We start from the raw sequence: 22388 nt of genomic DNA, 5'->3' as shown, positions 1-22388 counted from the left end.
CTTGCGCTCACTCACCCCTCTGCTCTCATCAGACCAAACCCCTAAAAAGAGGAGGCGAGACCAGAGTGTGCTCTCTCTCTCTTCTGCTCTCTCTTCCCGCCACATGAAGACACAGCAACAAGGTGGCAGCCTGCAAGCCAGGAGGAGAGCTCTCACCAGGAACTGAACCTGCTGGCGCCATGATCTTGGACTTCCAGCCTCCAGAACTTCGAGGAGTAAATGTCTGCCGTTTAAGCCACTGTCTTTGGTATTTTGTTACGGCAGCCTGAGATGACTAAGACACCACGCCAATGTATTTATTTGTTCACATCAATTCACTCAACAAACATCAGAGGCCCTATCTGATAAGCACCCTTCACACATCAGTGCAGAAAGCTGAGGAAAACCCCAACCCTCACACAGTCTCATGGTTGAGTGTGGTAGAAGATAAAGACAAAATAAATATGTAGAAGATATAAAATGTTAGACATGATACATTCCATGGGAAAAAATAAAACATGGAAGGGAGACTGGGAACACTGGCTGAGGGAGGATTTACATGTTTAAAATGGCATGGTCAAGGAAGCTCTCGGTGAGAAGACGAGTCACCCGAATACGAGCTGGTGAGGTCGGGGCAGGGGCTTAAGACACTAAGGGCAGAGAGCTAACGGGAGAGGCAGCGACTCAGGCGGAGGCCCTGAGGTGGGCGTGTGCCTGGCGGGTGTGAAGCACAGCAGTGGCCAGCGGAGCGGGAGCTGAATGGGCAGGGGGTCAAGCAAGGGCTGCAGTCTGGAGGGGCAGGGGGCACCTCATATGAGGCCTCACAGTCCTGAGTAAGAGCCTTGGCACGTCCCTTGAGTGAGATGGGAAGCGTTGGGCAGTTTGGAGAGGAGGTATGACACATGAGCGGAGTTAGGTTGCAACACCAAGTCCACGGAGAGTTGCTGAGAACTGAACAAAGGAGGAAAGGAGCAAAAATGGGGGACCAGCTAAGGGACGGCTGCAATAATCCAGATTAGAGGTGACAGCACTTGGAATCTGTTGACGGCAGTGAAGGTGCTAAGAAGTGGCTGGATTTAAAATATATCTAGAGCGGAGAGTGGACAGAGTCTGTTGCTGGAGTGGAGGCGGGTGATAGTAAAGAAAAGAGGTTCAGGTATGACTCCAGGATTTTGGCCTGAGCCAGTGGGAGGCTGGAGTTGCCCTCTGCTGTGTGGAGACCACAAGAGGAGAAGGGGGTGGTAACAGCAAGAGCTCCCACGTGGACAGGCTAAGTTTGAGTTGCCTGTTACACACACAAGCGAGGCTTTGAACAAGCAGTTAAGTAACTGAGTTCCAGGGAGAGGCCCAGGTTGGAGATAAAAACATGGGAGTTGGCATATCTGTGGTACTGAGCCACTGGACTGGATGAGAACACCAAGGGAGTAAGTATTCCAAGACAAAGATCAGGTCAGGGACAGGCACCAGGCACTCCAACACTGAGAGGTCAAGAAGACGAGAAACACTAACAAAGCAGACTGAGAACCAGCAGCCAGCGAGGCAGGAAGAGACCAGGTGAGTTTGGTGCTCTGCAAGCCCACCACAAACAGTCCTTCCGGGAGGAGCAAGCCATTCAGGCAACTGTGTCCAGGGCTGTGCAAGGGACTGGGAGGTGACCGCTGGGCTTTGGAGGCGACTGTTCATCTTGACTGGAGCAGACCAGCAGAGTGGTGGAGGAGGAGGCCGGACGAAAGTGGACTTACGAGTCAATGAGTAGAAGGAGTGAAGAAAAGGAGTGGGCCTCAAGGAGACAACTCCCTGAAGACGCACCTTGAGAGGCTGCTAAAGAAACAGGGAAGAGAGCTGGAAGGGAGGCTGAACCCCTGGGTGACCTGCATCCAGTCCCGAGTAGAACAGGGCTTTTATTCATGATAGTCAAGAGAGTGGGCCACCAAGAGAGCTTGTGACAGACAGACAGTCACACAGAGAAATACAGCTCCTCTCAGAAGGGAAGGGGAAGCAGGGATTCCTGCCTCCCCGCCCCCTCGGGCCCCAGGGAGCAGTGACCACACAGCACGTGTAAATGCCTCATCAAGGATTTCCCACGGGCTCCTGCGCCAGGTGACTTCACTCTCGTGACCTCCTGAAAAGGCGCCTGGGGCGGAGGTCTGCAGCGGACTCAGCAGACGACCTCCCGCAGACGGGCAGGGGACGATCGGCGGCAGCCTGCTAGGTGGGAGAGTCAAGCAGCAGGACACCCTTCCCAGCCCCCGAGGAGGACACTGCAACCACTGGCTCAGAAACGTCAAGGCCACAGCCTGGCTCGTTCTCTGCACTCTTCATCCCACCCACCTTTGAACCTGCTCTCAGCAAGCCACGGCCACCCCCTCACCGCCCTCTGGTTTCTAGGACAGCCAAGACCCGGAAAATCAATGAAGCTAGAAAATCAGAAATCACTGAGGCTCACACCAGGTAGCAGATTCTTCTTCACGCCAGAACTCTAAAAGAGCGAGGCTGAAGCGTCTTGCTCTCCAGTCACCTGCCACAAGACCCCTGGACTCGCTGCTTCTCTTTAAGAGGAAAAAACCAGACTCTACAGACAAGTCACAGGAGGCCAGTGCGGAGGTCGGCCAGAGCAGAACCCTCACCTCTTGCTTCTTCCTCCTCCTGATCTTCCAACCCTCAACCTGCTCTCCCTCCCCACAGCCAGGGAAAGGCCACAGATGGATCTCACGTCATGCATCTGATGTGTTACTGAAAAATTATCTGTGAATCCAATTTTGGCAATTTAAATCAAATTTTTAAATGTTATTTAAAGAAATTCCATGGTGAATAATATTTTTGAGAAGACAAGAATCCTTCTAAAAGAGGAAGGAATCACATACAAATTTTTGCTTTGAAATATATTTGTTTATATTTGACATATAACCCTGTGTGGTTTAAGGTGTACAACACGTGGATTTGACACATTTATCTACTGGCACACGACTGCCACTGTGCAATCATCAGCACCTCTACCACATTACTTAGTTAACCTCTCTTTTTAATGGTTGGAATAATTAAGTTCCAGTCTCTTATCAAGTTTGGTGATTATAATACAATACTGTTGTCCGTACTGACACATTTTTTAATTTGAACATGTCTGATAAGCATTTATGAAGTGCAAAGCCCTGGTCCACGCGCTCAGGAAACACAAACATACCCACAGGCCCCCTTTTCTCAAGACTTATGTCCTAGCTTAAAGAAAACTTGAAACTATTTTCATTAAAAATCTGAGAATCAGAAAAGCATACTTTTTTTTACATTTTAAATCTTCTGAAATCGGTAGACGGGCTGTAATTGATGGCCCCCTCCTCCGTCTGCCCTCTAGGCTGCAGCTGGGACCAGCCACCACCGCCTCGCTGCTCCCGTGTGTTGAGTCTTCAGCTGATTGTGAGCTATGTTGAAACTACATGTGTTGAGTGTCTTCAAAAGGATTACAGCCGGATACAGAATTCAAACAAAAGAGACTGTATCCATCGGAAGACATGGAAGTAGCAAAGGGGCATGGCATTATTATCAGGGAAATAAATCTTTCCTGTTGGAAGAATAGCCCCAATTCTGTTTCTTGTCAAGCAGCAGCCATGTGTTAAGTGATGAGAAAGCAGTGTGTCATAACTGTCTGCCTTTTTCCCCCTAATGTATGAATCTTATATTGGTATATTTTATTCTTGGATGTTACAGTAAACATACAGGCAACAAAAGCAAAAATAGACAAATGGGACCATATCAAGCTAAAAAGCTTCAAGACAGCAAAGGGAAAAAGCAACAAAATGAAAAGGACACTTATGGAATGGGAGAAAATATTTATAAGCCATATGTCTGATAAGGGGTTAATATCCAAAATAGAGAAGGAAGGAACTACATCTCAATAGCTAAAAAAAAAAAAAAAAAATTAAAACATAGGCAAAGGACCTCAATAGATGTTTCTTCAAAGAAAACACAAATGGCTAACAGGTACATCAAAAGATACTCAACATCACTTATCATCAGGGAAGTGCAAATCAAAACACGAGGTATTGTGTCACACCTGTTAAAATAGCTATTCTCAAAAAGACAAGAGATAAATATTGGTGGGGGGGTGGGAAGGGATAGACTGGGAGTTCAAAATTTGTAGATATGGACAGGCATATGTAGAATAGACAAACAAGATTATACAGTATAGCACAGGAAAATATATACAAGATCTTGTGGTAGCTCACAGCGAAAAAGAAATGTGACAATGAATATATGTTCATGTATAACTGAAAAATTGTGCTCTACACTAGAATTTGACACAACACTGTAAAATGACTATAACTCAATAAAAAATGTTTTAAAAAAAGGAAAAAAAGAGATAAATGTTGGTGAGGATATGGAGATAATCAAACTTTCATACTTGGCTTATGGGAGTATAAAGTGGTTCAGCTACTGTGGAAAACAGTATGGAGGTTCCCCAAAACACTAAAAATAGGACTGTCACATGATCCAGCCAGCCATTCTACTTTTGGGTATTTATCCAAAAGAACTGAAATCAGGGTCTCGAAGAGGTATCTGTACTCCCACGTTCATTGCATCAATATTCACAACAGCCAAGATGTGGAAACAACCTAAGTGTCCTTTGACAGATGAGCAAGAAAATGTAGTATATACATATAACGGAGTATTATTCAGCCTTTGAAAAGAAGGAAATCCTGCCACATATAACATGGATGAACCTAGAACACATTATGCTCAATGCAATAAGCCAGTCACAGGACAGATACCGCATGAATCCACTCATGGGAGGTACCTAAAACAGTCAGACTCATAGAAGCAGACAGTAAAACAGTGACTGCCAGGGGTTAAGGAAGGGGAAATGGAGAGTTGCTATTCAAAATTCACATGGTTTCAGTTATACAAGAGGAACAATTTCTAGGGACCTATACATCAACTCATTAAATCCTCACAGATATTAAGATAGATCCTATTCCTGTTGTACAATTAACTCCTTGCCAGGATGTATGTCTCAGCCAGTGAGTGGAAGGGTCTGAACAAGAACCCAAGTGTCTACTCTGCCCCTTCCCTAGCCAGGCCAATCTCCAAGAAGCTGAACACTAGCCAGGATTTGCAAGGTCAGCTCCTGCCACCCTCCCGTCTTCCCCAGTCCCCACCCATTCCTCCCCACCATGATGAGAACAAGATGCCAGAGTTTATCCCTCAGGCTAATGACCAAGTCGCCTGTCTGGCCTTAGGAGAGCCCTACCCTGACCTTAACTAACCCTCTTCCCTCTGTCTCTCAATTATCCCCTTCCAAGAACTATAAACCTACAATGCAGGCCAGGTCTCTGGATCTTCTGAAACAGCCCAAGGCACATGTCTCTTTTATTCTGACTAATAAATTGCAAAATTCTGTGCTCCACCTTTCTTCTGACTTGGTCACCCAACTCTGCCATGTGTTTCCTTTGTCAAACTCACAGCAACAGCCCCAGGAGAAAAGGATGAAGCAACTGTACAAAGTCCCACAGATGGAAGGGACTAGAGACTGGTCTGTTACCCTCAGGTTCTGTGGGCTGATGGTGATTAGTCCTGAAACTTAAGAAGGATACAACACGATGAGCTGGGCATTCAGGCTAAAGAGCTGCACTGGATATCATAACCTGAAAACCTGAAGGTACCATTAGTCATACAGAACTATCTTCAACTGATGCAAAGATGGGCAAAGAAGGAAATTCTCAAGGGGAAGAGAGAAGGACCTTAACTTTGCCATTTTAATTTCACCCACTGTATTCCATTTAATAGAATCAAATTCATAGACTGTCCTCTTTCTTTTTACACTTTTTCTATATATATATATATATATATATACAGTAAGTTTACAATGCTGTGCCAATCACCAGTGTACAGCACAATGCTTCAGTCATACATGAACATACATATCTTTGTTTTCATATTCTTTTTCACCACCACATAAACTATGCTCTTATTCCAACTTCCATATCACCAAAAAAAAAAAAAAAAAGGAGGTGGACAATCCTAAGGAGACTGAATTTCTTTTCCAAAGTGACAGTCAGGCAGGCTCTCAGGATTCCAGGTTAAAGTAGAATTCAGGTCTCCAAACGTCTAGACGTGAGGGTAACATTTAAACAGCAACAAACCAACTCACTGAACCACATACCAATCCAGAAAGAAAATCAACGCAACACATGATACAAACTGATACTTCTCCAGGAAATTAAAAATGAAATAATGGATTATCTATGTTAGACTTTGGTTTATTCAAATACTGCAATTTTCCATATGCATGGGCATACTTAATTATGCACAAGCTAATTCCTAAATGTTATGTGTAAAGATCTTTATTTGCCACCAGTATTAAATTAAAATTCAACTCATATTATTACATTATGCTCATCTCTTCAAAAGTGAAAGACTGAAAAGCAAATCTTTTGTCTATTGTATTAATGTGGTTTAGATTTAACATTAATTTCTGTTTGGACTTCACCTGATGGGCCAGTGGCTCAAAATCAAATTTTTCCACCTGGTAATGGATCTAGGTGAGGAGGCTGCTACATTAGGCAGGCAGGCGGTTATGGGTCTGAAATCCCAGGAGAAATCGTCAGCAGAAATGGAGAAGCTACAAATACCAAGATTCCAAGTCTGACCAAATAGGGCAGTAAAAGAGAACAAGAATACAGGAGAGAGGTGGCCCAGGGGTAGGGTGTGGAACAAGGTGTTCTGTTGAACCTGTGTGCACACACAACACCCACAGGGACGTGTCCGACAGGAAGGCAGAAAGGACTCGGGTGGACTTCAAGAGAAGAGTCAGAGTAGAGACAGACGCAGAAGCCAGCAGTCTGGGAGATAACCACTGAGATCATGAGAACGACAGCAATAAGACCATGTCTCCGAGAGGAAGCACAGAGTGAGGTGAAGAAAAGTTGACAGAGGCCACACCTGGGGCTGTCAGCAACGGAAGAGTCGGTGATGAAGGCCAAGGCGGAGCAGGTGAGGCGAGCGGGACAAACAAGGAGAGTCCCTGGGTCTATGCTCCAGACAGAAAGAAGAGTGTCGCCGGTGCCAGAGATCACAGGGAGTCAGGAGTACGCAGAAGAAGGGGGCTGTTGGATTGGGTGGGTGATCAGAATGGTGGGACAGAAAACAACGTGGCGGAAACCGAAGAGAAAAAGAGGAAATACAGCCTGTCTACCCGCCCTCCTGATAAAGCCTGAAGATGCCGGGGAGAAAGGCCTAGGACTACTACTTGAGAGACAACCAATACTATGACTTGTCAACCATGCATGTCAACCGCATTCAGGCCTCAGGTACACCTGGCAGGAGCATACGAAAGCCTGGCTCTAGACCACAACCATCCCACCCACTGAAACCCACTCCCCCAAACACACACTCACACTCACGCGCACACACACACGCACCCCTACCTAAATGATAATGACTTTTCTAATGCAAATACAAAAAGAAGACATACATTTTATTAAAAATGTAGATATCATAAACAATACATTTTGAAATGCACTTTGTAAGTTTTATGTCAACATTTTACTTAAGAAATGACCTCTTAGTTTTTGAAATGCCTTGCTACTCTTACATCATTTTGATCTGAACCTGGCATTCTCATGAGTCATTAGAGGGAAAAAAATCTATTAAAGATGTAATTAAATTCTAGTTAACTCCAGAGTTGTATTGAAAAGGATAGCAAAGCGTTTACACTGTGATACTCACTTTGTGAAACAATTCTCAAAGGCTCTCAAAGGTCAAAGATCTTTCAGGCATCAGTGTTCTTGTCCACACAGTGTCTTAGCACATGCTTTATGTTTACAATAAAAATACTGTTTTCAATCATTAAATGACCCACAGGTTGAAGTCATGAAAAATGGTCATGAAAGCAGCAAATACCTGAGGTACTCACAGCTGTGGAGTAGGGATTGTGAGCTCCAGTGTTTTCAGCCCAGCAGCCACATCCGTAAAGAGCAGCCTGGGGGAAAAAACAGATAAACATAAGATTTTAAGAGTATTATACGTAATTACTGGCTTTCAACAGAAGACAAAATCATACCCATCGAATAAAGCCTCATTTAATAATGATGTGAAAAACGGGTGACAGGCAGAGCTTATATAAGACCCACTCAAACAGCGATTCTAACACCATCAAAACTGTATTTTCAGCTATCTTCTAATCTAAAAATTTTCAGAAAATAGCAGAAGAAAGTTTCTTGGTCTCATCAATAGTAAGTTTTTCCTTCCCTGAAAACTCTTCCTCTTACTGTATGTTGTCAGGTCTTGCTCTTCTGGCCCCTTGAAATCATTGTGGTTGCCTTAAAGTGGTGCTTCTCAAACCAGATGTGTGTCAAATTAGTTGGGGGCATGCTGATCGGAATGGGTTCCCAGATATCCCGACGCAATGGTCTGGAGGTTGGCCCAGGATTCAGCATTATTAACTAGGGCCCTGGGGGATTAGAACACAGGTTGCCCACCTGCTATGCTCTGCCTTAAAAGTGCCTTTTCCATGCCTCCTTCAGGGCAGCACAATAGGAACTGCAAACAGTTATGTACCAAAGAGCCTAGTGTGTGCTCACCACCGTGCTAGATTCTGCCAGATATAATAATGGACACAAAAAGGCCTGTTCAAGCTGATCACTTTGTGAGCTGGTGGAATAAACTTATATGTCTGAAACCACCAGGAACACAATAAGCTACTATGGTTTTATAGAAGTATCTGACAATCATTCCTATTTTGTTTCTAATAGTGCCACCCAGAATCTCTGGATTCATGGCTTCAACATTGACAGTGATTTCTCTGCCTTTGGAAGTGAATCACAATTGATAACTTTTCCATTCCTTACTTAGAGGTAGAATTAGAAAAAACCCTTAGATGGCTATTACAGAGAAATACAAGGAGGCATGGTCAAGCATCTTCATTTTCACCTGTTTGATAAGAACCAAGTACTGAAAACAGCATAAATGTCAATCAGTAAATAAATGGCTAAATAAACAATGGTATAGCAACATATGAAGTTCATTATAAACATTAGAAAAAAAGAATTAAGTTTTTTAAAAAAGATTTTTAAGAACTATTACAGAAAAACCCGAGAACATATTAAATTTAAAAAAATAAAACTACAATACATTCAGTATTCTCTGTGATTGAAGGTAAAAGATACTCCCATAATTAGCAGACACAAACTACTATATATAAAATAGATAAACAACAAAGTCCTGCTGCATAGCACAGGGAACTATATTCAATAGCTTATAATAACCCATAATGAAAAAGAATATATATATGTATAACTGAATCACTATGCTGTACACCAGAAACCAACACAACATTGTAAATCAACCATACTTCAATTGAAAAAAAGAGAGAGATGCTGTTTAAAAATACATATATATACTCCCATAAACAGTACTATTGTTTTCTAGAAACTCACTTGTGAGGACTGGGAGAAGGAACTAAGGCTGAGGATGGTGACCAGACAGATTTCAGCTTTCTATGATGTTTTATTCCTTTTTACAAGGACTTCAGAACTAATTTGCTACAATATTCTACCCAAAGCAGGAATTTCCATGAAATATCCTATGCACGTCTGATACTGAGAAGCTCACAACCTCATGTGGGAACATATCCTCCTTTTGGACACTTGCCATTGGTAGAAAGTTCTTCCTTGGATTGCTCTAAGGAATATCTACTTTCTCATAATTTCCACCTACAAATCCTGGCTCTACTCTCTAGAAATACTTTAATCTCCCCCTAAGTCCTCCAAATTCTTGAAAACAGCTCTTCTAATGCCCTCATTCCTCTTTTCTCTCTTGAAGAATGTGTGAACTGTTCCCCATGACTTTGAGACGCACGTACACACCCCACCTCCCAAATGACCTTCTTTGAGAAATAATCCAAAGTCCAGGATAATTATAGATGAAGTCTGACCGTGCTCATGTGATCCACAGCTGTCATCCCCCATTATCACTGACAATTCCCCTCATAAAAGTAAAGCCAAGAACTGAACACAACACCCCTAATACGGCAGACAGCAGAAAATCTATTACTGTCTTTGAAAACACCGTACTTCTAAAATACACAAGACGGCTGAATGAGTGTGGCAACTAAAAGCCCTACATGAGTGATCCAGCTGTGGATTTCGGAATAAAACTGGCAGACTTGTGGGATGAGCCACTTAACTGGGACTATCCAGGTCAAGTGCTGGGTCAGCCACAGCCTCAGAGAACACACGACCTCAATGGAAGGACCCATTCTTCCCTCACCGAAAAGCCTGGATATGAGCCCGTTGCCCTTTCCATTCCTCACAGTTATCTTGACCAGAAGCCTGCACCCCAAAAATAGGAAATAAGATACCCCTTAGAAACCCATTTAGGAAGTCATGGGAAAAAAGACCATTTAGTCTTACTCTTGCTTCTCCTCTCTAAGCAGATTTCCTTTATGCACCCCTTCTCAATTTCATGACCTAAAGTTGTCCTCCTTCTTAAGCTTCTGAAATTGGTTGGGCTGAGACAATGATTGGTCAGATAAAAGAAAGCATGGGAGATTGTCCCTCATTTATTCACTCCTTTGGATAAAACATAACAAGCCTTCAACAGACTTTCAAAAACAACAACCAAAGCTTCCTTGTTTTCAGTAGCAAAATTTTATTAAAGCTATTATCACGCAGTAAAAGTAGGTCATATATACGATGATATTACTATTAACATTTAATCTTCTCAGGGTCTTAGCTTCCTCTTTTATAAAATGAGGATAATAAGGACACCCACCTCACAGTGTCCCAGGATCACAGGAATCAACACACTTGCCACACACAGCAAGTGATTAACAAACACGCGCTACAGCTGTTATTGCCAGGGGCCATGATAAGCAATTTGAATGCATTATGTCATTTAATCTTCTAGAACTTTGTAAGGTAGCTATTTATCCCCATTTTACAGTTGTGGGAAGCAGAACTTAAATGCGTTGAGTTACTTGGCCACAGTAAGGAGACTGGTAAACGGGAGGTGTGATTAGAATAAAGGTTTACCTAATTCCAAAATCTCTTAACCCCTAAACTCAACTGCCTGTTTGAGTGTGGGAAGGGGAGGGGGTGGGGAGGACTGGAATATAGTAATTACTTTCTCATGTCCCACTTATAAATTCTAATTATTATGGTAAGTTAAGGAAACAAAGAAGTTCTAATTCAAATTACCACCTCACCATTTGAACTAACATGAGTAATATGCTAAAATTTGTAAATAGTTATTTGTGCACTTAAAATGTATCAAAAATCTCATTTCACTACATTTAAAAAAAATTGGTCTTTGCTTTTTTAAACAATTTGCTGGGGAATTATATTTCATTCTGTCCTGATTGTCAAGAAGACTGGCTCTTTCCCTCTCATCTGATGCTTACATTTTTCCAAGCTTACTGCCTCTCCCCTGTCTGAGCAACGCACCTGATTAAGCAACTGCGTTTTTCTGTAAGCACCTCTACACCTCCCCTCCACACCCTCTCCCGACCTCTCAGCCCTCAAACTGTGTCTCCATAAACTAGCCAAGTGGGGAAAATCAGTATGTAAGCTTTCTTTAATTGAGGTATAACTGACACACACCATGTTAGTTTTAGGTGTACAAAATAATGACTCAATATTTGCATATATTGCAAAATGATCACCATAATTAGTGTAGTTAACATCCATCATCATACATAGTTAACAGAATTTTTTTTCTTGTGATGAGAACTTTTAAGATTTACTCTGTCAGCAACTTTCAAATGTGTATGTGTAGGTTTCACAATATTTCTTTTTCCATGACAATCAGTGGCAGAAGGGCTTCAAGATTGTCCAGTATAATCCTGCTAACATAGTCCAGGGTCGTCCTTGGTTCTGCTTTTGCTGTTTTGCTAGCCCAAACAAACAAAACCCAGTGAGAAAGTCATGGGAACAGCAATGCAGTGAAAGCAGCTCTGCTGGCTCCTCTCTCTCTTTCTCCACCAAGGCATCCAAATCTGATAGGCCAAGCTTGGTCTTATTCCAAACGTGACAAATACACAGGGCTTTGTAATGTGAAAAAATAAATACCATGACCAGACAAAGGCTTTTTATAATGAGTTCAAAGCATTGTACACATGTTGGGTAATCATTCCCCATAAATCCCCTTGTATGGGAGGCAAAGAGTAGCACAAAATTAATTATTCTTCCCTTCCCCTTCCCACCATAGGACTGTATGTGGCTTGTCCACAAGAAAGGGCAGATCAGGGAACATCGCTTGGGGCTTTGCAAAGATGTGTTCCATGAATCAGATCACTCTGTTCCAAGCACTCGCTAACCCTCATGTCCAAAGCAACTGTGACCCCGACTCTCCTCCAAACATGACAGACAAAGCACACAAACCATGCCGTGTGGTGCTCCAGGTGTAACACGAGATCCAATTACTGAGCTTAAAACACACCCCGTGCAACTACTTCAACAGACTTCGTGAGGGTGTCCAATTCATTTGTTCACTCAACAAATATTTGTTAAGCCCATAAGTAATTTTCCAAATTGGTCTATACTCACAAAGGTTATTAGATCCAATGGATTGTTAACAGTACAGTACTAAAGGCTGGAGATGGGGGGGTCAGGGTGAAGATGGACAAGTGAACTGAGAGTGAGCCAGCTGCATGTAAATTAGACCCTCCTTATTATATCTCAGTTTCCTGAGTGGTATCATGTGTTGGTGACTTGAATACTAGTCAGTCTATAAAAATAATAGCTGATATGCTTAATCTGAGGGATTAAGGGTCAAAATATTACTGGCCCTTGAATGGAGGAAATACAAAATGTAACTCTAAAATAATTTCCCACCTGAAAAATAAGCAGCAACATAGGTGCTTGCTCCTAAAGAGAATGACGTTTACAAAGAAAGAAAATGGGAATCAATGCACATTTATTAAATGTCTACTAAATGCCCAGGCCAGTACCCAGCCTGTGGAAGGCAGCAAAACACAGGATTACTGTAATAGGGAAGAACAAGTCTGACTCCATATGAGATCTGTTCCTTTGGCTCTAACCCTCTGCTCTGTCTCCTGGGCTCAGTCATGCTGGTTCTGCACCTTTTGTAAAAGAATGTTGCCTAGAGCCTGAAATATACAGGAGAGCCCATTCTCAAGGCTCTGACCTTTAAGGGTATACTTTTCCCTTATATAGAGGTAAAAAGTTGCAGAAGAGAGAATAATATTTGTCTTGTTGGAGGTTTACACGAACATCATGACCTGACCTATGTGGACAGCTGCAAGAACAAAGGATTCTGACACCAAGAAGTTTGCAACAACCAGCCGAACAACCAACCGTACCTCATCCCCTTTTTAGTATAAAAGGAGCCTGACGTCTGATTTGGGGAAGATGGTTCTCCAGCACGTTCATCTTCCATCTTCTCGGTCTACCAGCTTTCCAAATAAAGTTATTCCTTGCCCCAGCACCTCATCTCCTGATTTACTGGACTGATGTGCAGCAACCAGAACAAGTTGGGACTTGGTAACATTAACAATTATAAAGATCAGAAGGAACCCTATTACTATGAGGCAGGTTTTAATTTTAGGCAGGATCCTGTATAGGTATTTGACTGATGATTTAAACTACGTAAGTGTCAAGAACAGTATTTTTTTTTCTAAAGGAAAAAAAAATGTCTCTATTGGTTTAAAAACTTGTGAGCTAGAAAACTCCATGCTTTGACTTAAAAAGCTAGTTTAAAAACCCTATAATTACTTACCTGCCCAACTCTCCCTGGATGTTTCAAGGCCAGACCTCCACTGGAGACGGCAGCAGCGACATTCCCTTCGTGGTCCACAACTACCGCGCCCACCGTGTCCAAAGTGCCTGAGTCGTTCTCCTGCAGAGCAAAAGTGGCCCGAGCAGCGGCTGAGCACGGTGTGTGACAATGATATCGTGACACAACGAAATCTGAGCTAATCCTTAATGGGGACATTCAGTAATCTCCTGAAATTATCTATTATCAAGTTGCCACTTAAATCTGGTTCAAGTCAAAATTTATTTCCCTTTGAAAAAATCCTGAACAAAGAGTGTCTCATTGCTTTACTCTAACAATAAGCCTAACATGCCTTTCTAAGGGAGAGGAAAAAAAATTTTAATATAAATTACAGTATACCAGTGTCTCCTTAATCTCAAGAATTAAGTTCATGATTGAGAATTCATAGAGGAAAAGATCTATGGTGTAAGTGAACTAATAAATGGCCTTATTAGTGTTTTATAAAATGTTATATACAAATTTCTAAAAGTAATATATTCAGCACAGTAAGTGAAGGGAATGACATTTATGGTCCTGAAGAAGACCATACTGCAATTTTCTTTTATATTTCCTTCCTTGGGAGAAACTTTATGGCAAGCTCTCTTCTCTGCATATTAATAATACGCTTGTCAGTCATATGGCAGAAAACTGTACATTCCTGGGACGCATCTTTGTCTTTCTGTGTCATGTTTCAGGCTCCACATGCTTAAGGCATTTCACATGTTGTGACTACAAGCAGCTGTCTCCTACTCAAAGATTTTTGGGTCACCTGTGCAAAACAGACAAATCTTACACGCTGGATGAAAATCAGAAGGAAGGGAAGGGGAGGGTAAGTTCCATGAAACATCATCTCTTTTAAATGTATTAAAAGGGCGTGCTACTCGAGGTCCTGAGGTTCAGAGCAGTCGTGGTGGTTCTCTTACGCTAGGGCACAAGACCAGCTCCCCCTCCTGTGTGGTTTATGCTCCAACTACTGAGCAAGATGTTATTTGTGCAGGCGGTCCCCGGCTTGGTGGGTTTTGAAATGCCACACTAAGGCAATCCCCAGAAAAGCCAATGAGCCCCCAGGGCCACCTTAGAAGCTGAGCAACATAAAAGGGAGTTCTGAAATACTGGAAGCAGAATGCAAACAACAGATTTTGCCTTAAAGCAAACTAGAAAATTTAGAGGTAGAGTACACCATAACAAACATTACATCTGCTAGGAGACTCTAGCTCTAAATTCTAACTCCTCTTAAACACACTGCCATTCTATGACAGTGCTGACTTCAACATAAAAGGTGTAACTGACTGAAATCAGTGCTACAGTCCCACGCTTCCTGTTAAGCACAGCTGGGAGAAGTCCAGCCAAAGGCTTGACACAGCCAAATCCCAGAATATCACGGTTCTGCCGACAGCAGGTTGTCTGACTTTCAAGGATAGTTTCCCAACCCGACTATAAACACCAAGGAAAGGTCTGATCCATTCTGCTTCACTTTGCACACAGCAGACATTCAGGACACACTTATTTTTTAATCAGGAGTAAATGAAGCACGTCTGCATCCCTGGTGTCACAAACACAAGCCCAGTGAGTGACGACACGTGCAATACCGTCCTCACGCCAGGACGCGTCTCTTCTGTCTCCTTTTCCCAGGATTCAATTTCAGACAAATCCAGAGAATGTAAGGGAAGACTTGACAATAACCAGGCCTACTCATTTGGTATAGACAAAGGGAAGTCTGTCTTCTTTGGAAGATAAGGTGGAAGCATCGAAGTAAAGAAATGCACTGAACACGTTTTATTCCTGAAAAGAGGGATAACCCTAAAGAGAAATGTATTTTTAAGGTGAACGTGTGTTTCGTTATTCCAAAAAATAATTCCTAAACCTTTATATCCTTGCAAGCTCAGACAGATTTCTCCTCCTTCAGATGCCGAGTCTTACGTCCTCCACAGGAGGGCTTCTCACGCTCTAACAAGTACACACCAACCATCTGGAGAGTCTGTCGAATGCAGATGCCGATGGAGTAATCTACAACCTGTCACGACTGTACCTCTGACAACCTCCTAGCTATGCCGATGCTGATGTTACTGGTCCGTAGATCCCACTTGGAGAAACAAGGTCTCAGAACATCCCACAAGTTCACTATCAGTCAAATGTCTGCTCTGCTCATTACAAGGTAAATAATTCTATAGGAGCAAATAATTCTATAGGCACAAATCTGCTGAAGGAGAAACTTAAGCCACGTAAGACCAGCATTATGTCAGCATGAAAGAGTCAGGTTCTATCTTGTTTAACTGCCGATTGGCAGCATACCACCATGACCATACCACCAAGAACACACTGCAAAGTATTTTAAAGTATGATCTTATTGAATCTACTGGTTCTTTAGAAATAGATAACGGTCGCACAAATAGACACTGTAAAACAGCTTTCCTCAACAACAGCAACAGCGAAGTCAAGAAAGGGTATTCCTGCTTAGTCCTTTTTCATTAACTGTGACTGCTGATCCTACACAAACATTCTACAAATAGAACTTTACTGAGGGGACACGTAACATAGACACAGTGATGTACATTACCTGCGAAACAATCGCTTAGCATTTCAATCACGCTATTGTGAACTGTAACTCCTAACCCTAATACTCTAGAAAGACAAAAAGGATCATGTGCAGCTGGATTTACTGTAACTTGTTTTCCAAAATTGAAAAATCAAGCAAAAAATAGAGAATCCTGTTCCAAATTAAGCTGAATATTCCTAATGGCTTGCAACACCTGCAGAAACCAGAATTGCTTCATAAATATTTGAGAATTAGTTCCTAGATTTCACATACTGAAAAGCAAATTTAAGAATGACGAAGTAATATTTAAGCATTTTTATGAAGTGTAGATAAACTGGGTGAAAGACAAACATTGGTATTTTGGCCATAATAATTTCACAGAGCTTGTTTATACAGAAATGAAATCTTAGAAAGGCTAAAAACACACAATGACTGTTCTTCTGCAGAGCTACTATTATACTCTTGCACTCCATAAATACTTCAGTACATGAACCACACAGATCACATATACCTCCTGTCCTTGACCAAAGCTTGCTATGTGCATTATTTTTTTTGGATAGAAATGTGACTAAAGGCAACGGCATGAACTATAGTTCCCATCGGAACAAACAACTGTATATGAAGTTGGCACAGAGTTTGCATGCGTCATGGAAAAGAGTGAAGTAAAACTTTCTTGAAGTAACCAATAACGCAGTAATCTCTGTTGGGCTTAATGTCAAAAGTTTTTATTTTCCTCTGCTCCAAACTGGAGATGGCTATTACACAGTTATTGTAAGAATTAAATTAAGTAACACATGTAAACTACTTTAAAAGGAATAAATCTCTTAGAACAAAGTGCAGGTACTTTCCACATGAAAATTAAGCCTCGAACCTACACTGTAACTCTGCAACTTGCCAAGAGACACCATCCATCAGTTACTTATCTCATTAACTTGGTCTGTCTTCTGTACAGAGTTACTCAAATATCTAAGAGCTAAAACACAAGAATGGTATCTCAAATGTGTAAGTGCATCCTGAAACTAGTGTATGGTGGGATTACCCTAATACAATAATAAAGACAGAAATACATCTTTTCAAAAGATAACGAACCTTCCTAATACACCTTTGTTAGGTCGGTGAGTAGCATTGTAACTGGCATGAGCCTCCACCTGAGAAACACTGTCGACGTACAGCCTCCATCACAACACAGCAGATGCAGCATAAAGCTCTCCCACCCTGGAGCATCCTGATGATGGAATGATAGGCTACCGGAGACCTCGGTCTGGCTCCACATCATCTCCTACAGTGGGGCCGCTATGGGCTCAGAGTATATCCACTGCGTGTGTAAACAAAGTACGATTTAGCTAGAATTATCTACTTTCACATCTCTGGCTTGGCTGAAACCAAGGAAAATTTGGATATAAGAATACCTGACGACCTTTCGCTTCTCCAGAAACACCACCCTTCTGATGCCCAATACTAAAAACGATGCTTCTGTCAACCAGTCACGATGCCTATTTTTAAATGATCCTTTATTTTCTTGGTTTAATGAATATGTATTAAAATCTTTGCCGCACTACACAAATTAGTGCCAAACACATCTACAACAGAGAAAAGAAATATATTATATAAAAATCTTTGTTATTAATCCGCTGTCACTTAACAAAAGTTAACAGAAAAAATTTCAGCTCAAAATAAAAATAAAGTGTGTTAACCAGGCTTTTAAGGGGCTTTAATATACCTAGATTACAGCTTTAAGTATAAATTCATATTATAACACAGCTCCAGAGGATTACCTAAAAATTCCAAACCCTCAAAGGTAGCAAAGGACAAATTTTCCAACTGGCAGAATTCCTATAGTGTTCTGGGGCCTGCAACATTAAAGATGGAAAAGGCAGTGGTTTTAATCTTGGTTTTTTAAAATAATCTTACAAATAATGAATTATGGGTTTTCTTTTCTCTTCCAAATGGAACCTGTGAGTGCCTCAGTGTTCATGCTGAGTGAGCACGTGTAAGTGACAGTGGAAACCAGGTGAATATGCTCGTGACGTAGATTATTCCACAGCTGAGCCATAAAAACCACCACCATCGTAGCTGTATACAGCTCTAAATCTTGTTTATTCTTGTTAATATGTTGTTTAATTAATATTATTTAATTTGTACTCATAATGAACCGCAGGTTAAGGATAGCAAACCTAAGATATACCAGAGTTAAAATTAAAATTGAGGAATCTAAGAATAATGATAATTATGACACTTTCCTTAAGAAAATATTGACTAGATCATTAAATTCCATTCAGTTGGTAAAAACACTTATAGAATACATCCCAATGACATAAAGTCAGTTAAAAAATATGATGCTGATCTAATTTGGCCTCTTACTTTTTTTGGACTAAATGTTAATCACAATTTTAAAATTCTAAATCAGAAATTTTAAATTCTAAATTGAATAAACACACCTAGCTATGACCCAGCAATTAAACTTCTAAGTATTTACGCAAGAGAAATCAAAATATATGGCAAAAGACTTGTCAAACAAATATCACATGATATCACTTATATGCGGAATCTAAAAAAATGAGACAAATGACCTTATTTACAGAACAGAAACAGACTCATAGACATGGAAAATAAACTTACAGTTACCAAAGGGGAAGGAGGTTGAAGAGATAAATTAGAAGTTTGGGATTAGCATATACAAACTACTATATAAAGATAAACAACAAGGACCTAAGGTACAGCACAGGGAACTATATTCAATATCTTATAATAGCCTACAATGAAAAAATTATGTATATATAATGTATGACTGAATCACTATGCTGTACACCAGAAACTAACAGAACATTGTAAATCAACTATACTTCAATTTAAAAAAAGAGAGAGAGACTTGTCAAGAATGTCTATAGCACCTTTAATTGCAATAGTCAAAACGCGGAAACAACTCAAATGTCTATCAAAAGAGGAATGGATACACAAACTGTGAAACCAGCAACAGTGGAGGACTATTCAGTAAAGAGCCAGTGATGTGTACAACAACATGGATACTGTTTTAGATGTACGCGGAGCAAAAGAAGTCAGATCCTAAAAAGTACATGATATATTATTCCATTTACCTGAAGTTTTAGAACAGGTAAAACTACTCTACAGTGAAAAAGAATCAGAAACATGATTGTCTTGGAGGAGGGCATTGACTATGAAGGGGTACGAGGAAACCTTCTACAGTAGGAGCAGCATCCTGTCTTGCTGGGGGTGCAAGTTACACGGTTGTGTACACATGTCAAAATTCACCAAATTAAACACTTAAGATTGTGTGTGTTTCACCGATTGTAAGTTTTGCCTTAAAAAAAATCAACAGGTGTATCTATATTAAAGTACACAACCAAGAATTCAAAACGTCAGGTCATAAACAAATTATTCAACTTTTTCCTAATAGCATAACACATTTATATTTATATAACATTTAATACATATTTGATTGCAATTGTCAGTGGTTGGGGGTGGGTGACAGAAAATATGAAAGAGATGGTAAAAAACATTGATGAGAGAAAGTCTCATGTATGCCCAACTGGAAAGAACAGAACAGAGAAGTGAAAGTATTTAGAGAGAAAATGGCTCAAATTTCCTCAAACTAATGAAAAATAAGAATCCAGATCTCAAGGAAGCAGAGAGAAAGGAAAGGGGCCAAACAGAAAGGAAAGCTCACCTACGACAGAATGACAGCGGAATTCCCACAAGTGCAATGGGCGCCAGGAGGCGGTCATAGATATTCAAGGTACTCAGAGAAAAGTAACTACAAACCTACAAGTGGGTATCTAACAAAATTACCTTTTAGGAACAAAATAAAATAAAATACATTTATAAATAAATAAATGAAATGCATTTACCACCAGGAGACCTGCACTAAATGAAGCCCCAGAGGATCATACTAATACCGCCAACTGACCTCCCTCTAACCCTCCCACCCTCCCACCCAGGAGCATTCCTACTCTTCCTTTCTTGACTCTACTTTCTCTTTTTTCCATAACACGTCATCATCTTCTAAAATATACAATTTATTTTTGTATTATTTAAACTGCCAACCTCCCCCACAAGACTGGAAGCTCCACCAAGGCAGTAACCTGTGTATGTTTTATTCACTAACATATGCATATTCACTAACATTCTGTGTGTTTAACACAGAAAAGTACTTGATACATCTTAAGCACTCAGTAAATATTTGTTAAACAGATGAATGAATAAATAAATGTATACTTTAAAAAGAAGAAAAATAACTGCTGTGATCTGAATCTGTCCTTCCTTCAAAAATCCACATGTTGAAATTCTCACCCTCAAGCTGATGGTGTCAGCAGGTGGGGCATGGGAAGATGGTTAGGCCATGAAGGCAGAGCTCTCATGAATGGGATTATGCCTGATTCTCGAAGAAGCCCACAAAGCCCTTTGCCCCTTCTGCATGAAAGGTTACAGCAGAAGGATGGCCATCTAGGAAGTGGGTCCCCAACCAGACACCAAATCTTGCTAGGCCTTGATGCTGGACTTCCCAGCCTCCAGAACTCTGATAAATTCCTGTTGTCTGTAAGCCACCCAGCGTATGGTATTTCGTTACAGCAGCCTGAAAGGAATAAGACAATAATCCAAGATGGAGAAGAACAATCGGGCATGAAACAAGGAATGGGTAAGCAAATAAAACAACAAGCCTTCATGAAAATCAAAATTAATTAATCAGCTTTTAATATCTGGCTGTATGTTATTCATACGAGTACCCTTGAAGAATAAGAACATGGAAAAGCTGAGAGTAAAAGGACAGGGAAAAAGGAGAGAGAGAGAGATCCAGGCAGGTACCAACCCAAACAATGTAGCTATATTAACAGCAAGAAAAATAAATTTTAAGACACAAAGTGTTAACGGAACCAAAGGATAGCTACATGACAAATACTGAAAGTTTAGATTCACCAAGGAGATATAATAATTCTAAATTTGTATGTACCTAAAAAAAAAAAGCCTCAAATTTATATAAAGCAAAAACACAGCAACAAGGAGAAATCAACAAACCAAGCCTCACAATGAGCTATTTTAACACATTTCTCTTAGCTATGAATAGGTCAAAAGACCAAAAAAGGGAAAAGAAAAGAAAATCAGTAAGAAATAAAAGATCTGAATAGCACATTAAAAAGCTTAAATAGACAGGCATTCACAGAATTCTGTACCTAACTATTAGAGGGGAAGCATTCTTCTCAAAGACAAATAAATATTTACAAAAATTGATCATACATTAACCCGTAAACTAAATCACAACACATTTCAAGAAACAACATCAAACAGAATACAATCTCGGAATATAATACAATTAAGCTAGGAGTCCATAAAGATGAATAAAATTTGAAAATTAGGAAAGAAAAAAGCACTTCTAAATAAATTATGCATCAAATTAGAAATCCAAATAGAAACAAAAAATACTTAATGATGAATGATAATAAACATACTACATTGCAAAACTTATGAGAGATATAGGAAAAATGGTACTCACAGGGAAATTCATATCCAAAACAACAGCAAGAAAAAAAATTAGTAAGCTAAGTGTCCAGCTAAACAAGACTGAAAGAGAACAAGATAAACTTGACGAGAAAAAAGAGAGATAAGATGAAAAATCAAAAAATCAAAATCTTAATGATTAAACATTAAGATCCAAAAAGGCAATAGAAGGAAATCAACAAATAAGGGGGTGGAGACACAGTTCAATGGTAAAAGCTCACGCTTAGTATGCGTGAGGTCCTGGGTTCAATCCCCAGTACCTCCATTCAGGACCTCCATTAAAAATAATAATTTTTTTTAACAAAAAATAAACAAATAAAAAGAAAAAAAGGGCAAAATTGGTTCTGTGATGAGACAGCTTGTTAAATGGATGAACTCAATGAATTAATCTAACAGGCGATCGTTTTCTCTGTGAATCACCTCAGCCTCAGCAAAGGCCGCGCTCCCCCGTCTCCAGCACAGCCCTGGCCCACTGGAGGGACAGCAGACACGGCCACTCCTGCCTCCCTGGCACTTCGTTCAGCCCAAATGCTGCTCTTCTCTACTCCCCAGCCCTGAGCCACATCAAAACTCTGCCCTTCTTCAAGTCCCAGAGCCT

General features: G+C 40.7%; 1 protein-coding gene across 5 annotated transcripts in view; it reads right to left on the bottom strand.

Annotated features, from left to right (window-relative positions):
• The window catches only part of TASP1 (taspase 1), a 257097-nt gene that overhangs the window by 150611 nt on the left and 84098 nt on the right, over nucleotides 1–22388 (bottom strand). For 3 of the 5 annotated variants that reach the window (XM_072943775.1, XM_072943773.1, XM_072943774.1), the window contains exons 9-10: nucleotides 13708–13827; nucleotides 7873–7951 (exon numbers count right to left, since the gene is read on the bottom strand). In XM_072943775.1, the coding sequence (XP_072799876.1) occupies nucleotides 7873–7951; nucleotides 13708–13827 (199 nt within the window). The remainder of the gene's footprint in view (nucleotides 1–7872; nucleotides 7952–13707; nucleotides 13828–22388) is intronic. The other 2 variants (XR_012061608.1, XM_072943776.1) reach the window with 2 other exon arrangements.

Source organism: Vicugna pacos, chromosome 19, assembly GCF_048564905.1.
Source record: "Vicugna pacos chromosome 19, VicPac4, whole genome shotgun sequence".
In the NCBI taxonomy this organism is placed as follows: Eukaryota; Metazoa; Chordata; class Mammalia; order Artiodactyla; family Camelidae; genus Vicugna; species Vicugna pacos.
This window is presented reverse-complemented; position numbering and strand designations above follow the sequence as displayed.